Genomic DNA, 18,079 nt, shown 5'->3' with positions numbered 1-18,079 from the left:
ATCAACAGTTCATTCTGTTCATCAGATTATTTATTCACTTGATTCTTAGATTCACTTGTTGATAGATGCATATTTGTTGTTCATAATTTGTATCTTTACCTTTTTCTTCCTCTTCCTCTTCTTAAAGGATACCTTTCAGCATTTCATATAATCCTGGTTTGGTGGTGATGAACTCCTTTAGCTTTTCCTTATCTGTGAAGTTCTTTATCTGACCTTCAATTCTGAATGATAGCTTTGCTGGATAAAGTAATCTTGGTTGTAGGTTCTTGGTATTCATCACTTTGAATATTTCTTGCCACTCCCTTCTGGCCTGCAAAGTTTCTGTTGAGAAATCAGCTGACAGTCGTATGGGTATTCCCTTGTAGGTAACTGAGTTTCTTTCTCTTACTGTTTTTAAGATTCTCTCTTTATCTTTTGCTCTTGGCATTTTAATTATGATGTGTCTTGGTGTGGTCCTCTTTGGATTCCTTTTGTTTGGGGTTCTCCACGCTTCTTGGACCTGTAAGTCCATTTCTTTCACCAGGTGGGGGAAGTTTTCTGTCATTATTTCTTCAAATAGGTTTTCAATATCTTGGTCTCTCTCATCTTCTGGCACCCCTATAATTCTGATGTTGGTACACTTGAAGCTGTCCCAGAGGCTCCTTACACTATCCTCGCATTTTTAGATTCTTTTTTCATTTTGCTTTTCCGGTTGGGTGTTTTTTGCTTCCTCGCATTTCAAATCATTGACTTGATTCTTGCGCTCCTCTGGTCTGCTGTCGGGAGTCTGTATAATATTCGTTATTTCATTCCGTGTATGGTTAATTTCTAGTTGGTTCCCCAATATAACATCGAGGGTCTCATTAGTTTTCTTGTAGATCTCATTAAGTTTATCGGCGGCTTCTAAACAGTTCTTGAGAGACCTTAAAAGTGTGGTTCTGAACTCTATATCTTCCATTGACAATTTTGTCCTGTTTCTTTGTCTCCGCATTTTGTTATGCTTCCTTGGTGCACCCCCTAGTGGTCTTTGTGTGCAGTCTTATAGTTAAACCTTGATTGTTGTAGCTAATACCAGGGAGCTAATACCAGGCCAAGTGGCTATGAGAATCAGCTGTGTCTGCAGTGAGAGAACTTCTGTCCTCTAGGGAGGTGCTAATCTAGCCTTTGCCTGAGGCTATCCGGCAAATGCCTCTGTGCAGGGCTTGGGCGGGGCTGGTCGCACAGGATCAACAGGGTGGGCCGGAGAGAGCAGTTATTGCGGCTCTCAGTCCTGTCCCCAGGGGCTCTGCCTCTCTGAGTCCCAGCAACGGCTGCAAACCTCGGAGAGAAAGCTGCACTCGCTCTGGCTGAAGCCAGACAGTCCCGCTTCTCCCGTTTGAGTCTGGGTCCCTAAAGACTCCACCGTATCTGGAGCTCAGAGTCTGCAACTCCCTCCTGATTGAAAACACCAACCGCGCCCTCCGCTGCCAGCCCACTCCGCGCACTCCCACCTCAGAATTTGACTTCAGCACTGCGCCTCCTCTGAGTGTCCGTATGCGTTTCTCTTTCCTCCTAGTTGTAGGACTTCCACTCAGCCAGCGTTCCTGTGGTTCTGGGTGATGTCCCTTCCGTTTTTTGGTTTCACTTTTGAAGTAGTTGTTCAAAGCAGCAGACTCCGGCGTTACCTATGCCGCCATCTTGGTTCCTCCCACACACACACTTTTAAACCAGAAGAAAAAAGGATAACAGGAGATGAGGAATGTCAACAAATTTGGAGAAGATGAAGAAATAAAAATAAGTGATAACTGGTTTTTAGGCAGAGTAGAGAAAGCTGAAACCTAGTGTCTAAGATGCAGAGGGAGATGCTGAGAGGAAGCAAGTCATTTCATTTAGCAGAACCGTGGTGGGCCGTGGTTCTTGATACTAATTCACCAATTACTATGGAAAGTGAGGGTGAGAAATAAGAAGGGGCATGATAGAGGGATGCATAAGGAGCATGTGGATTACCACCCCCACCTCCCCCCCCCGCCCCATGTCCCTTCATAGCTGGGTGAGTACCTCTGCTCTACCCTAGCAAGGGCTGCAAGTATATTCTTTAGAAAAGTTGCATCAAAGAGTTTATGGGCTCAAGAAGATCGGGCATAGCCCGACACCTGCACCAAAATCAACTGGGATATAAATTTAAGATGTAGTAAGAGGGTAGGAGCATAATGTTTTTTAAAGTTCAATGTCCTTTTCTCTTTCTCTTCATTGAATATAATTTTTGCCCTATTGTGTATGAGGCAGCATTTATTGCCAATGACAAAATTCAATTTCAAGCTTTTAGACAAAATTTAGAAAACTTTTATCTGTACATAAAAAACAGTTTCTAAATGCTTAACATTTTCTGGTTAGATTGGTAATATAACTCATATGTTTATTTGATACTGTGTAATAAGAACTGTCAATATTGTGAAAATCTGCATATCTCAGTGAACTGATATTGTTCAAATGACCAATGCACTGTTACAAAACTATGCATGAGTAAAAAATATTTCTTTAAAGTCCAAGATAGACCAATAGCTTTTAATGTAATAGAGTAAGACTTCAATGGTGTCATTCCAGGTTCCACATTGCAACCAATCTTTAAGAAACTGCTGGTTATCGAGTGTGGGTAGAGTACCAGAGAATATCACAATTACATAAAAAGGCGATTAAAATGCTCTTTCCTTTTCCAACTACATGGTTGTTTTTTTCTGGCCAGACTTTCTTCATTTATTTGAACCAAAATAACATAAAGAAATAACAAAGCATAAAAAAACAAAATAACATAAGAGAATCTAGCTGTCTTCTATTAAGCCAGACTTTTTTTAAAAAATCTCCAAATGTATAATATAATTTCAATAAATTTTTTTGTTTTGGAAAGCATAATATTAAAATATGTTATTTATGCTAACTGTAATGGATTTATTATTGTTATTATAAATAAATTAATAACATTTTTAAATCTCTCCTTTTAGATTTTTAATGCTACAAATATTAATAATATCAAAATCAAAAGCTCTTTGGGGTCTTTAATAATCTTGTACCTGGAAGGAGTCTTAAAACTAAAAAAGTGTGAGAATGCTTCTCTGGGAGATCTCCTAAATATCCCAGAAGTGATCAATATCCTGGGGTAAGTGACCCTGTGCTCTTCGCTTTGCATCCTATTCATTGGCACATGATTTTAATTTGTCCCATACCTGGTTATGCTAACATGTGTCAGCTGACTACGCTGATGCCTACCAGCTTTCTCCACTGTAAATTACTCTTTTTCCTTTGTGTTCAATAAACATTTAGTGGGAAGGTATCGTAATGCTATGTAAATAGCCTGCTCTTCATCAAACTTTTGCCTCCATTAAAGTTTCTTGCCTGAATTATTACTATATGTTTGCTAAAGAATGATATTTTAATTTCATCCTTACTTAATAATTGAGTATCATGTTATTGTAGGAAACATTAGAGGAATTGTTCTCTTCTCTTAATTTATTCATTCATTTACTTATTTATATCTGTATGGACTCATGGATTCCAATTTAAATCAGTAAGCTGTAATTCATTACAATAATTATTTCTTGGTTGCTTAAATTGTCCCAGATTTGGTCAAGTAGAGACCCTTCAAGTTAGTTTCTTTGTCCTTTTTATGTGTGTTTTTCATGGTGAGTGGTATTTATAAACCAAGATGTGGATGCTGGGTGTGCCTGTTGATATTGGGGTGTTGCTGCTTCCAAGCCTCCACAGCAGCCAGAGCTAGAAAACATATATACATATACAGACAGAATATATATATATATATATATATATATATATATATATATATATATATATATATATAATGGTCCTCTCTTCATATTGTAAACTACAAGGTTTACTTTAGCTGTCTCCCTTTCTATAATTGTAACTTCTTTCTTCAATTTTGAGAAATCTGGCTCCCATTTTCCTTAATATATTTATTTATATGATCAGTTCTCATATGAAAATAATCTACTGACCTTGCCAGACTGCCTCCCAACTGAATGACTTGTGCACCTTTCTCACAAGAACCCCCAACACATCTCCAAGAGGCTGCCACCTTTGCAAGATAGGCCTTCCTATCTCAGGCTTCTGATCCTAACAACTTTTGGTATGTGTTATTCTGGAAGGAAGGGATGATGGAGGATAAAAGGAGATTGGGAGGGAGGTAGGGAAGGAGGAAAAGTTCTTATATTTAATGTAGTTGATTTTATCAATATTTTCCTTCATGGTTTAGATTTCTTTTATCTGAGAAATCCTTCCCTACTTCAACTTTATAAAGTATTTTAAAATGTGTTATTCCAAAAGTTCTATAATTTTCTTTCCTCATTTAACTTTTTAGTCTACTTGAAATTGATTTTTGCTTGTGGTGTGTGGTAGGCACTCAATATCTTTTTTTTACTTCCTTTTTTCCTCTTCTTTTTCTTCTCATTTTATGACATAGAAAATAGTTATCCCAATACCATTTATTGAAGTGTATTTCTTCCTCATGAAATACATTTTTTATTGTAAAGGGAAAATAATTAGTTTTTAAAAAGACAGAAGAAAGAGAATTTAAACTCTGTGCCATGTCTAAGCTTCAACAGATCATGTACCTTTATCTTCAGTTAAAATCAGTTTGGTTTATACCATATTGTTTCCTGAGAAGAAAACTCAAATGCTAAGCCAAAATTGGCAGTAGAACTAAAGGATTGCTACTACTACTTTCCCTAGTAGAACTAAAGAATTATTCGGATTGTATTGCCAATCAGCTCTAATAGATTGTAACAGAAATAACAGAACAACTCATGTAATGTGCCATTAAAAGGCATAACTTAACCCTTTGCATGCCACACATTGCCTTGGATTAATATTACACCCCACAAATGCTCATGGCTGTCCTTTGACATGAAAATGTGTCAGTGCTGACACTGATGGACACACAATCATTTCTGACTGGCCAACTGGCTATGTTGATTCATCAGAACATGAATCCTATCATCTTTCTTAAGAAAATATGTAGCCATACATAATGTTCTTTGATTTAAAACAACTGCAAAAACATAAGAAATTATGGAAATAAATTTTTCAATAGAAAAATATCTAAGAAATATATAGTATGCTTATGGGTGAGTTAAAACCCTGTATACTGACTGAGATGGAATGTCTGTCCAAATGACGCTAACAATGTATGCCAGAGATCTAATCTATTCTGAAATAACTTCTTACTTTTCCCGAATCAGAGTATGACGATTTTAATTGTTCAAATTCCCTGAGCTACAGAATACGTGTGGTCAATAATTGTTAAAACACCCTCTGAGGCCAGCCATACTCATGCGTTTGTGGAGCAAGAGAGCCACTTTTAGAATCGAGACTGTGGGCTTGTTCTAATATTAATCTTAGGGCTAACTGATACTTTAGATTGTCAGTTACTAATGCTTCTTTTCCCTTGATGGAGACCATATCTGTTGTATTTATAGTCAGTGAAAAATCGTTTTGCTGTTGTAAAACAAGTGGGAGGTATGGGATTCCATCTCAGTTTCCTCACAGTCACCCAGCAGAACCTGGGCAACGAGGGAAGCTGCTTGCATGAATTTGCTTGCTCACTATGGGCCTTTCTGTTCTGAAGATGAGCTAAGAGTTAAAGGCCCCATTTAGAGAGGAATTTAGTGGAAGACCCAGATGAAAATGGATACTTTCCAAAACAAAAGACGGAGATTCTGTTTCTCATGGTTAGAAGTAATGGATAGAGATTAGAAATGGGGATAGAGGGGACCTGTCATCAAAGACAGATAATGATAAGATTAAAACCCGATGCTAACTTAGAATAGCGGGTGAGACAGCTAAGCTTATTTTGAGGTTGAAATGAACCTTGGTATCTCACTAGCTAGTGAACATGTGTCAAGTAAATCATGCAAGTTGGACAGAAATGGATGAGGGCTTAAGACTGAACATTCAGGGCCCCAATGCCAGAGAGCCCTCCAGGAATGGAATTAATGAAACGGTGATGGCTCAAAATAGAAAGACGGAGCGCACTCAGACACATTGAGAAATGGCTTTCTCCGTAAGGGCCGGGAAGGGGGGCAGAACTCAGGACACAGTGACAGAGCAGCCTGGGGCCCAGATTTGGAGATGACATTTGGAATCTATTTTGGGTGAGACTGCTACCATAATTTTTAACAGTGTCATCCAAATCCACTTACTTTAGCCTAAAGAACACTGAGTGAGATCAATAACAAGGAACCAAGGTGGAGTGTTTGTTAAGATACATGTGATTAGGTTGAGTCAGATTAGGTGACGAACCCTATGCTTTCTGTGTCAGCCATTTCTATGCTAGAGTCAATGATTAACCCTGCCTTAGATGCACTAAGAGATGAAGTAATTTTCCTAAACTGATGGCAATGAGGACGGGTTGATGTGTGCAGCGTGTGCCTGAGGATGCTGTGTGGGAATGACAGGGGCCATCCTAGCTCAGGATGTTGGAAGAGACAGTAGGATTAGCAAAGCAAAAGGTGAGATGCAGGAGGGAAAGAGTCAGGACAGCTTGAGGATTTTTAACCTCATCCCATCTGGAATTTTCCCTTGTAGATATGTGGATGTATTCAGTATGGTCATTCAGCGGCTGGTAGGGAATTTTAAAGCTCACATAGGTTATTAGTGGTTACTTCTGCCATTACTTAGCAATGCTGAAAAGAGAATTTATATAAGCTATAGCTTTGTAAACACAGCAGTGGCCCTCAATAATACTCTGCTTCTTAATTCCATACCAAGATTCAGAAAAGATGTAAGAATTGATTTCATTTATGGTAGGAATCTCAAAATTCAACAATCTTGTGCAGATGGTGAGTGGTACAGAGTGGGAATAGCAAGCCCTTTTTTAAACTATATTTTTTTTATTGATTTCAGACAGAGGAAGGGAGAGAGAGCTAGAAGCATCAATGGTGAGAGAGAGTCACTGGCTGCCTCCTGCATGCTCCCTATTGGGGATTGAGCCCCGCAACCCAGGCATGGGCCCTGACTGGAACTGAGCCATGACGTCCTGGTTCAACCACTGAACTACACTGGCTGGGCAGCAGCCCTTCTTAACTACCTGCTAGGAGTGGTTCTCTACCTTGGCTGCACATTAGAATCACCTGAGGATCTTTTTAAAATCCTGATTTCTGGGCCTCATCCTCTGGAAATTCTGTTTCTTTGTTATGGGGTGGGGACACAACATTAGTAATAAAGAAACAGAGTTTCCGGAGGATGAGGCCCAGAAATCAGGATTTTAAAAAGATCCCCAGGTGATTCTAATGTGCAGCCAAGGTTGAGAACCACTGTGTTAGGCCCTCTCTTAGCGCTTGATACTTAACAAATTAGAGGTTTTTCCTGGATTAGTTTTCTGAAGCCAATCTCTGAATTTTGACTTTTGAAAATGAAACTCCCTTTTCTCAGCTTCCTGTCATTTCCCACTCCCTTTCTCACTGCCTACACCCATAAACTTCTCCAGAGCTCCAGGACCCACAGGGCCTTACCTGTCCCATGCTTTTAACTGAGTGTTCTGCCCATCTTGGTTCTCAGAGCAGAGTGCCTCAGCCCAGTCTCTATTCCTAGACCTGCTTGATTGGGTCTGTCTTGAATAAACTCACAATACCAATGGCCTTCAGAAATGAATTGCTGATGACTGTCATTCATATTTACTACATGACCCAGCATATATGCTCAGCACGACAGAAAGACATGAAAGGAATATCCACCCTATATTGGATGGTCTTGTCTCTGGTCACAGAGGATCTCTGGACTGATTAAGTTACTTTCCTCCAAGTTTAAGCAAATCTTGGGACAAGCAAATCGAACCCAAGAAATATGAATTTGTATACAGCATTGCCAATTATCATCTTAATAGAGAAACACTACTGGAAAGAAGACTAAACTCTTATGTCGACTTGTTTGCAAGTTGTATTACATGAGAAAAACTGTCTGGAAAAATGACCAGTGATTTTTTTAGTGACTACCAGCCAAAAATTAAGGGAATGGGATGGCTCTTAAGTGATGATCTGTGAGATTGAGACAGAACCTAATGACTTTCCGTTACCTCTAGAACTCATCTCTCTAGTGATCTGTATTAGTCATGTGCTGCAAACTTGAGTTCTTCTCATCTCCACAGGCAATGAAGAATAGGCCCTAAAACTGAAGCTTTTGAACCTAATGACCTTTTGATATTAAAATCATGTTTCTCTGAACACTTATCTAATGATGTATCTATAGTAAAGTAACTTGGGGATTTAAATATAACAATTTTCCTTTGGAAATCAGATGTCTATACAAAATGCCATTGTGCCTGAAGGTAGTAGGTACTTAGTAAATATGAGAAATAAGTGTTGAATGAATGAATACCAGAAAGTCAAGATTAATTAAGTATTCCTAAAGAACGTTATGACAAAATGGATTTGAAAGTAGCCATTCTTTGGTTCAAATTATTTTGAGAAGAAAATAGTTTATATAATTACATGTGAATAGCCATTTATAAATTATTTATTGAAATGCTTCATATGTAAGGTACCATTCAATAAAATGGGAGAATGCCATGTCATTCACTTGGAGTCTAATTTGCAAGAATTTCTGTTCAGGAAAGCCAAGTGTGCTTCACATGTTCAAATATAAATATATCATTTCAGTAAGAATCAAATGTCTTTCAGACATAACGTTATTAAGGGTGTTGCTATTGACCAGTTTTATGAAAAGTACACTCCCAAGTGAAGCATAACCGCAGACCTTTTTAAATGAAATGGTCCTTTGTGCATGTTACCGTGCTTTGTAGCACATGATGGTATTACCATGAACACACCTAATTGGACAAGGACAGACTCTTGAGCCAAAGGCAGACATCTTCATCTGACCAGCAGCTTATGAGTTGGCTGGAACCATAACAATGCATAATAAAGATGTTCCCTAGGTACTGACTGGATGCATATTGCAGTCAGATTCTCTCTTTCAGGGAGTTTAACTCAAAGACAGATGCAGCTGGTGGAAAAGAGGAGAACCTGAAGGTTGCAAAAATAAGGTAGCAAACAGAAGTCTGAGACAGGAAGGTGATAGAGGTTGTTTACAGCGGCAGCAGGGAGGAAACAGCAGTAGAGGCAAAGTGCTGAGTCACCGAAATTTTGGAGCACTAGAGAAGAGAGAGAATGACGCATCAACCACTGAGGGCAAGCAAAGGCTGTTTCTTCTGAGTATTCAGTAGGGAGAGAATCTGACACTGTTGCCTGAATTTTGACAAAGACTCAAAGGCAAACAGAGGAACGGGAAAACTGTACAGTAGAAAAAAGGGAAGGCTTCGTGTGTGCCCCGATTGGAGGCTGTTATCATGGAGAGGCTTACATGAGCTAACTAGAAGCAGGGTATCCTAACTGATTGGTTAAGGGTGCATATTTGGCTTTTTCTGGTTGGTCCTAAGATGGAAATATGGACAAAAATTAGGGATACTGTCAGTTATTAATCAAGTCCTGTCCATTTGGGGCTGATTGTGACAGAAATCATTGTATAGCTTCCTGGGTTGCCACCAGAGATAGCAATCTGGCTTCCTGCAATTGTGACTTATAGCAAGTTGGCTTCCTGGTGGTTTATTGCAGACAAGGAGCTGATTTCCTGGGCAGGTCACTGTAGGTTGTTGGTCAAGGGTCTATTTTTATATATGGTCTTGTCATTGTCAGTTGGTATGTTCAGTCTCTCAAGAGTCTCTAGTCATTATGCCTCAACTGATGATCCTGTTCTCCATAGGGGCTGACTCTGTGATTGTTGGGATGGTTTCCTATATTTTCTGCTTCTGTTTCTAAAGCTGTGACTGTCTCAGGTTTAACACAAAAACTTCCATATCCTGGGAAAGACATCAGTTCTAGGCAAAGTGGCATTTGCTTAATATTTGCATATTCCTGCAATAGAATGCTGCACTGAGGTTTAGGAGGCCTGAATTTGCTGCCAATAACCCTGTGATCTTGGAGAAGTTGCAGAAAAGCATAATGGTAATGTGCACCTTCTGAAGGCCATGTACAGTCTTGATTTTGAGAATTCATTCTCTATAGCTTTGGGAAAGTTACTTCATTGTTGAGTCCAAATGTTCTCATTTGTAAAAATAAAAATTCTAATAATTCTAGCTTTTAGGATTATTATAGGGAGCATATAAAATAATATATGTGAAATAATTATCCCATTGCCTGGCATATAATATACTTCAATAAATTTATACACTCTGCAAATATATTTTTCTTGCTAATACTTTCTGTTATGGGTTGAGTTGTACCTGCCACCCCAGAAAAAAATTATATGCTGATGTCCTAACCCCCAGTACATCAGAATGAGACTATATTTGAAGAGAAGGCCTTTAAAGAGATGATTAAATTAAAATGAAGTCATTAGAGCAGGGCTTTCTTTAGTATGAGTGGTGTCCTGTAAAAAGAGGAAATTAGGACACACACAAGTAAAGAGGGAAGATGATGTGAAGATACCGGGAGAAGATGGCCAACTACAAGTCAAGAAGAGAGGCCTCAGAAGACAACAGCCCTGCCAACACCTTGATCTCAGACTTCTGGGTTCCGTGATCATGGGGAAATTTCTGTTCTTCAAGCCATCTAGTCTGTGGTACTTTTTCTATAACACCCTGAGCAATCTAATATACATTCTTAAGATGAATATCCTAATTTCAGAAAATAAATTGAGATGGGATAGCAACATATTTAATCTATATCTGATTCTCGCACATAAATAAGAAATTATCATGCATAATGTTTCTATTCAAGAGACCTGCTCTGTAGCAAGAAAATATTTAACTACTTAAATGTCTCAGATTAGTGAGTTTCTAAAGATGTGACTGAAATTTTTAAGCTATATAATTCCTAAAATCACTTATTGGAAGCAGATTTATAATTTTTTTTCAGAGATACCTGATTCTTAATGTCAACAAATAGGAAAATGAGTGTTTCAGGGAGCTGTCCACACACTCCATGAGAAAATGCCATCATAGCCAGCCAAGCAGGAAAATGCCTCTTAGAAGAAATGGCTGTTGTCAAGGATTCCCTCTTCCCCGTGTGTCACCCTCAGTTCCGGGGCTACTCCTTGGCTGCCGGTACAGTTGGGAATCTCCAGGTACCAATATTATGAGCTCCGGTGTGTTAATGTCCACAGAGTGGGATCTTCCATCCAGGGAACGGCCGGCCGGAGAGGGGCAAGGGAGGCTGAGTCCTGAATCTGTCATGCCTGTGATGGGATAGCTTTTGATAAAAGCACCCAGTGCGGGGAGGGCAATTAAAAGGAAAGGACCTCGTCGTGTAATGAGTTGAAGTTGTAGCCTTGGCCTTTCCACTGGAGCCACTGAAGGTCCTCCCCTCTGTTCACTGACACAGGTCATCTGCCAATGCCTGGCTGGTTTTGAAAGAGACTGAAGTTGCTCCATTTCCTACATTCCCGGAGTGAGCTGACTCTCACTCAAGAACCAACCATCTGCCTGGCTTAGGTGTAACTTTCCTCCAGAAAGACAGGAGCAGTGCAAGAGAAAAAATAAATAATAAAATGAAATGAAATGCGCGATCTTGTCTTGCTAAGTCGCAGCCACAACTAAAACAAAGTAACACCACGGCACATATGCTGTCCACATAGGAGTGCCCTCTCTCTAGAAAGTCAGGATAACTTCCGATGCCTCTCACGCAAAACAGAGAGCTTTGAATAACAAAAACTTAAGACAACCAAACTAACAGGTTTATAAAAAACAATCCCAGCAACATGGAGTAGCTAGGAAGAAATAAAATACTACTTAACCACATACACAGAGTGACAAAGCCCCACATCAATGGCATCATTTTAAGCCCCATTTAGTCATATACAGCCCCACATGCAACATCTGCTGGAACATCAACCTCCATGTGACTTCTGAGCTCGCCTCTCTTCTGCTCCCCCTGATGTTAGCTGGGGGAAAGGCTGAGAGTGGGAGTGGGAGCGATAAGATTGCTTCTCAGGCCCCCAAAGAAGCAACTGTCCCCTCCTAGCAGGGACTGAATTTCAGCCTGAAGATTTTTGTCACAATGCTTTTTACCTCCTTTCCAGTCATGTCTTATCTTATAATTTTAGGATTTCACCATGCTTTGTCTTAACATTTTAGGGCCTCATTTAACAAATATATATAATTTACAGTGTTAGATGCTTGGACTGCAGCAGTCACTATGGTTTTTCTACCCCAACCTAATCCCTGCCTCCTACCACTACCACTCCCATATTAATTTTGTTCAAGTTAACAATGTGCGGGGCTAAAAATCTCAACTTCCTAGACTCCTCTGGAGTTGGGGGTGGCAAAGAGACACCACTGGGAACAATAAAACACAAACCGAGGGTTTCGGGGGAATCGTCCTGATGAATGGAAGCCATGGTGGGGACAGTGCTCTGTTGCTTGCAGCTGAATGAATTTCTGACAGTACAGCGAAAGGCAAACCCAAGTACCATTGAAGTGGAGCAGTTATCTGCCAGAGGAGTGACAGGGCTGCAGTGTTGACATCTGAACTTTTTATTCCTCGGCCCATCTGAAAATTTCCCAGTGGGTGGTTGAAGGAGAAGAATTGAGGCAGTACATCTTGCCCTGTTTGAAGGAAGGAAGAGGATTATGGGCTCAGGTTATTGCCTTTAAGCCTGAGGTGCAGTGTGGGTGTTAGCTGTAAGGTTGCATGCATGCTAATGAATCCATTTGGAGTCTGTGCTCCATGCAGGGTGGAAAAGCAAAGCTGTAAGCGAAGTGAAGGATACATTCCCACAGGGTTATGAAACTCGTCCTGGGCAACAATCTGGCCAGTCCACGGGATGATCATCATGGGAAGGCTCAGAGGGCACTTTCTATTCTCTAAATTCAGATTTCCTTACAGATACTGCCACGTTGTGCCCTTGAAGAGAAGTCAGGCCAAGATAAGAATTCTCTCAGTAGCAAGCAAATTGTGACCAAAAGCTAGAGCAGATAGCAGAGGAGTATTTGGTTTGGGGAGAGGGGACGATGAACTGAAGAGATCTATGACTGCATTTCCTGCCTCGCTTTCAGAGTCACCTTAGCCCTTAGATCATCTGGTTAATAATCACTCACCTTTGGCTGGAGAAGCAAAGCCGCCCCCACTGGCCATGGGTAAATATAGTAAGACCCTTGAAAGGCAATGCCTTTGAGAAGCTGGGCTCCTCCATAGGCAGCAACCTCTCTCAATAACAAAGAGATAATAAAGGGACCTCCAGCTGGCCTGATGGGTGTTGTAGAACTCAAACAGCTGCTTCCGGATGTCTCATTCCCACCTTTCACAGTCTTTCAGCGGAAATATTTGCCGGCTCACTCATGGAATAGGAAATCTTTCCAAACAAGCAAGTTGGTGTAAAAGGCACAAGGTGGGGAGCCGGCGAAGTTTCCTGGTGGATCCCACCTGGAAAGTCAGCCTGAGTCCATGCTGGGGTGAGGGTGGTCCTGGGCACATCAGATTCCTTTAGTCCCAGACGTAGGATCCAGGTGCCTGGGAGGGGGTCCTCAGTTTTTGTATTATCTTGTTTCTGGTGTTAGATTAATTTCTCCAGTCCACAACCATAAATATTCCCCAGGCTGTCGTGTGCGTGTGTGTGTGTGTGTGTGTGTGTGTGTGTGTGTCCATGTGCCTACATACGAGTACATTTGGAGAAAAGGGAAAGTGGGAGGGGAGAAAGAGGCTCCTTGCTCCTGGAGGCTAAAATATTTGCAATTACTCAATACATTTATAAGTAAATATACTTGTGGTGCTGTCTGAATGGCTCAAAGATAAGAAATACAGAAAAGAAGGGATTGGGCTAAAATAAAAAGTGAGTCTTAGGAAAGCAACTTACTGTTAAGTTTCAAGAACAGGTTTGTTTCTCTCTCTGTCACCTGCCTACAAGGTCCCAGCCAACTCACCCTGCCAAGGCCAGTGACTCAGCAGAGTGTGCCTCCAGCAGCCACTGAATGACACCCTCAGAGCACTTCCTGTGGGTCTCTCCACCCCTGTGAGCAATGTCGTGACCAATGAAGCATTCGAGCTTTGCTCTTGCTCTTTCCATCTTGAAATGCACGCCCACCTCGGTGTGCATTTTCCGCATCGCCTCAGTGCCATAAGCTAATGCAGGGAGGGCTGCTAGAGAGGCCTCCTGCAGGCTTCAGTCTCAAGCCTGCAATTTTCTGATCTGACTTGGCATTGAGAACAGCTGGATGGCCCTAACCCTGACAAAGGTTCCTTGGATCTGTGCACTGAGGGTATGTTGTTTTGTGAAATGATTCAGTGAAAACATACCCTTTCTCTTTTGTTGACTTTCTCTGTGCCCAGGACTGAAATCAATCCAATCAGTAAAATCCTGATGCAGCAAATGATAAATCCCAGGGCTTACTTCTGTCACCGAGAAAAGCCCAAACTCAGCTCTCTGGATGCCCTGGGGGACACCTGAACACCATGAATTCCGTCCCTTTTGAAAAGCATGAAATTGCCATTAGGTGGAGCTCAATGAAAGAAAGAATAGAGGGTGGGCTTTTTCTGATTTAGAAAGAGGTTTCTCCTGGAAACTTTAAGAGGTTTCTATTGGAACTTTAAAGGGGCAAGTTTTATTCTGATACGTGGTTTTCCATTATAAGCTGCCATATAAATCTAGCAGACATCCTTCTGACATTGCTGTTCTCAGTGCAAACCCCTAAGCCTGAACACCAGAGAGGAAACTGGCGAGTGGGAACTATAAGGTCCCAGGAAATGATATCAAAATCAAATAGAATAATCTATTCTATAGCATGTTAGAGATTAGCGTACACAAGCAAACGCCAGTTTCCTTATAATTTGTGAAGTGAGATCTATCTTGTTTCCACTCCTCTGCTCCTTAACCATCCCTACCACCAGGAGACGGTTTGGTCTTCATACATGGGGAAAGCTAGCATCAAAAAGATGTACGGCCTGGAAAGAAAAAAGGAACCTAGTGTGCATGGTCAGAAGGAAGTTTCCAGTCTGGCTTTGGGTGATGGTGGGTGTGATGGCCAGACCAACTGCTACAACCAGGCAAGATTGTTGTCTTTCGCTTTATGGGTAGGATCAAATCAGAACATGCATGACCCTATGTAATGGGTGGAAATGTATGTGTCATGGGAAAAATATAACCCTTCTGAGTATCACAGGGGAAAACGGTGGAATTGAAGTTTTTGATAATACCCAGCCAGTAATATAACTTAATTGTATAATGTCCCTTTATATTCCATTGAGTGACACGGAATTTGTGAAAAATGTTTCATCTAAGAACTGCATGCTGAGATTGATACTACCATAGAACTCAAAACATCAAGGGAAAGAAAATAAAAATTAATCATTTGTCTGTGTTAACGTATACCCACATTAAACGATAGTATGAGATTTGTATGTTATGAGCAATGAAGAGACTATGGGTTTAAAAAGTGAATTCGGTTCTAGTAAATAATCTGAACTGATCAATTTTTGAAAGAAGTCACTTTCCTTCTCTTTTCTAACTGTGCCTGCGCTATTCTTCCATCAATGCGGTGATCGCCCATTTGTGCTTTCTTTCCCACCCCATGTGCATTACCTGATGCATTAGAAGAGATGTGCCTTTAAAACATTTGTTTGTAAATCAAAATATGTTTTCATTACACTGGGAGAGTCATTGTTACACTATTAGAAATAATTTCACAAAGAACACATCTTTTAGAGAGTAAATTTTTAAACCAAAGTAAATCTTTTACATAAAGTTTACATAAGTTTGGCCAATTCGCTCATGCCTTCTAGAAAGATGTCCGAGTTCCTCAGAGATTCTGAAGATCTGAGCTCCTCCATTAGATCTCAAATGACGACCTCACAAACCTTCACTTATATCCTGATTTCCATTCTGAAAAGGACTATTCACCTGGTCTTTAGTCGATTTATTTCCAAAAACAAAGGCAGCGAGGTATCAGCAGCAATGGATTTGTTACTAAGTCTCCAGGAAGACATTTTTTCCCCAAAAAGGGAAGAAATCTTAAGAGGTAAGAGGACAAGATGCAGGAAGAGGTAGAGGACAACGAAGTGTAATTAAACAGTGTCGCGACATCTGTCTGTGACGCAAAATCTGACTCATCAGTGAGTGTGTGGGTGGATATTTATCTAAATTTGTATTCTTGCATTTACCCTCTTAAGAAAAGATTTTTAAAAAGTAGGTTCCCTGGGACTCAGTGGCTGATTGGGAGCAAGAGGAAGACAAGGATCAAGAGGATGTGGTGTTCCTGACTTGTTACCCGTGGTGACGGTGTTGTCCACTGAGACCAGGGTGGGTACTCTACAAGTTCGGTGCTAGGTTGGTGGATGCAGAACACACTGTCTGTATTTTGTGAAAGACAGTGATATAATGAGTGGCAAACTATATTTATTCATAGTATATTTATATAATGTGTTACAGTTCTCACAGTATTCTCAAAAACACTATCTCCTTTGATACTCACAGCGGCCCAATAAAATATATAGGTTAGTTATCATTAACCTTGTTTTAGAGATAAGGAAACTGAGGCCCCAAATGCTTAAGTGATTTTCCAAAGGTCACAAGGGAAATCAGTGGCAGGGTGGGGCTTGAACTTTGGTCTTTGATTCTAAATCTTTAGACCACTTCGTTTAGTATTTAATTATTCTTCCTAACTCCATGAATGTGGGTTAGGTTGCTGTTTTGCAATTAGAGTACAGAGTCTCTGAAGAAGAAGACAATGGTGTATATTTGGTCCCAGCGTTTCTCAAGATTAGTGCCTTTGACCTTTGGGGCAAGGGGTTGTCCTGTGCATTGTGGGGTGTTTAATAGCATCCTTGGCCTCTACCCACTAAATGCCAATAGCATGCCCCAAGTTGTGACAGGTTGCCAATTATTCCCTGAAAGACAAAATCACCCCTGGTTGAAAGTAACTGATTTAATCACTTCATAATCTTGGGCACATAGAAGCCCAGCAAATTCCTAGTGATTAAGATAAACCAAAGAACTTACATACTTATATGCATAGCCCATGGGCATGGGCAATAGGGTAGTGAAGATCTGGGGTTGGCAGGGGGGGGGGGGCTGGGAGAAAAGGGGTAAAGGTGGGGAGGAATGGGAGATATCTGTAATACTATCAACAGTAAAAATATATTTAAGAAAACGAATATGCATTCTGAAGTGATTTTTTCATAGAAAGTCATCAAAAGATGGAGTTAAATTAAAGTATGAGGTCTAGGACTTCTCCTTTAAGTGTTTGAAACCATGCCTAACAAACTGGGGAGATTGTGATGGTGACAATCCTTGTCCTGATTAGTAGAATAGTTTTATAGGGATCAATTTGGGAAAAGATAAGGGGCACTCTTTCTTTCAAAAGTAGTGATGTGCACAGTTTTGCGTCTCCCTCCACTTTGCAATAGTGAGTCTTGAGTAAAGGACACGCTCAAGTCCATTTTACTTGTTTAGAAATTCCAGTCACTGGAAACAGCTCATTACAGGCTGTGAGTAGAAGGAGCCCAGGAATTGAGCACCTGGGGACTAGAGTCTATTTCTATCTCTGCTACTAACCGAGTAGTAAGACCTTTGGCACTTCTCTGGACTCAGCGCCCTCATTCATAAAACAAGGAGGTTGGAATACGTATAGTATCTCTTAGGCACCTTCCAACTTGAACATCTATTTATGATTCTATACCAGTCCTCAATCTTCCACTTGAAAATGTTGATATTGCATATGTTACGGACACCACACTTTTTACATCCTTTCATGGTAGTAAAGTATATAAACTATTTTTTGTCACACTTTCAGTGGGGCCTTGGCAACATCCCAAAATCAAACATATTAATATTACTGCAGTAAAATGTTTTCAGTCGGCAGAATAAATAAAGTTAATCAATAGCCTTGCATCATCAGTTCATGTTAGATTTTGTTGCCAAATGAGTTTGCTGCAAAAGCAAATAAAAACCCTTTTGGTTTACAGACCACTTTAAACTTCAGAATTGTGGCTACCCAATTGTGCATGTGTTCTCCATTCTGACTATTGATAATCCATTCATAAATCTTGTTATAAGCAAGTAAAATTTGCTAAATAAGCCTAGGGTATTTTTTTAACTCTTTGGGAGATAGTTTCAGGTTTGATTC

General features: G+C 40.3%; 1 protein-coding gene across 1 annotated transcript in view; it reads right to left on the bottom strand.

The window, feature by feature from the left end:
* LOC308532262 (uncharacterized protein C4orf54) overlaps positions 1-14,064 on the bottom strand; it is a gene marked incomplete at both ends in the record, with an annotated part of 62,545 nt that extends 48,481 nt beyond the window's left edge. The window contains one exon of the mRNA XM_081109616.1: positions 13,883-14,064. Within this exon, the coding sequence (XP_080965742.1) occupies positions 13,883-14,064 (182 nt within the window). The remainder of the gene's footprint in view (positions 1-13,882) is intronic.
* Between the last annotated feature and the right edge of the window lie 4,015 nt (positions 14,065-18,079).

Source organism: Myotis nattereri (genome assembly GCF_964212035.1).
Source record: "Myotis nattereri genome assembly, chromosome: 1".
NCBI lineage: Eukaryota > Metazoa > Chordata > Mammalia > Chiroptera > Vespertilionidae > Myotis > Myotis nattereri.
This window is presented reverse-complemented; position numbering and strand designations above follow the sequence as displayed.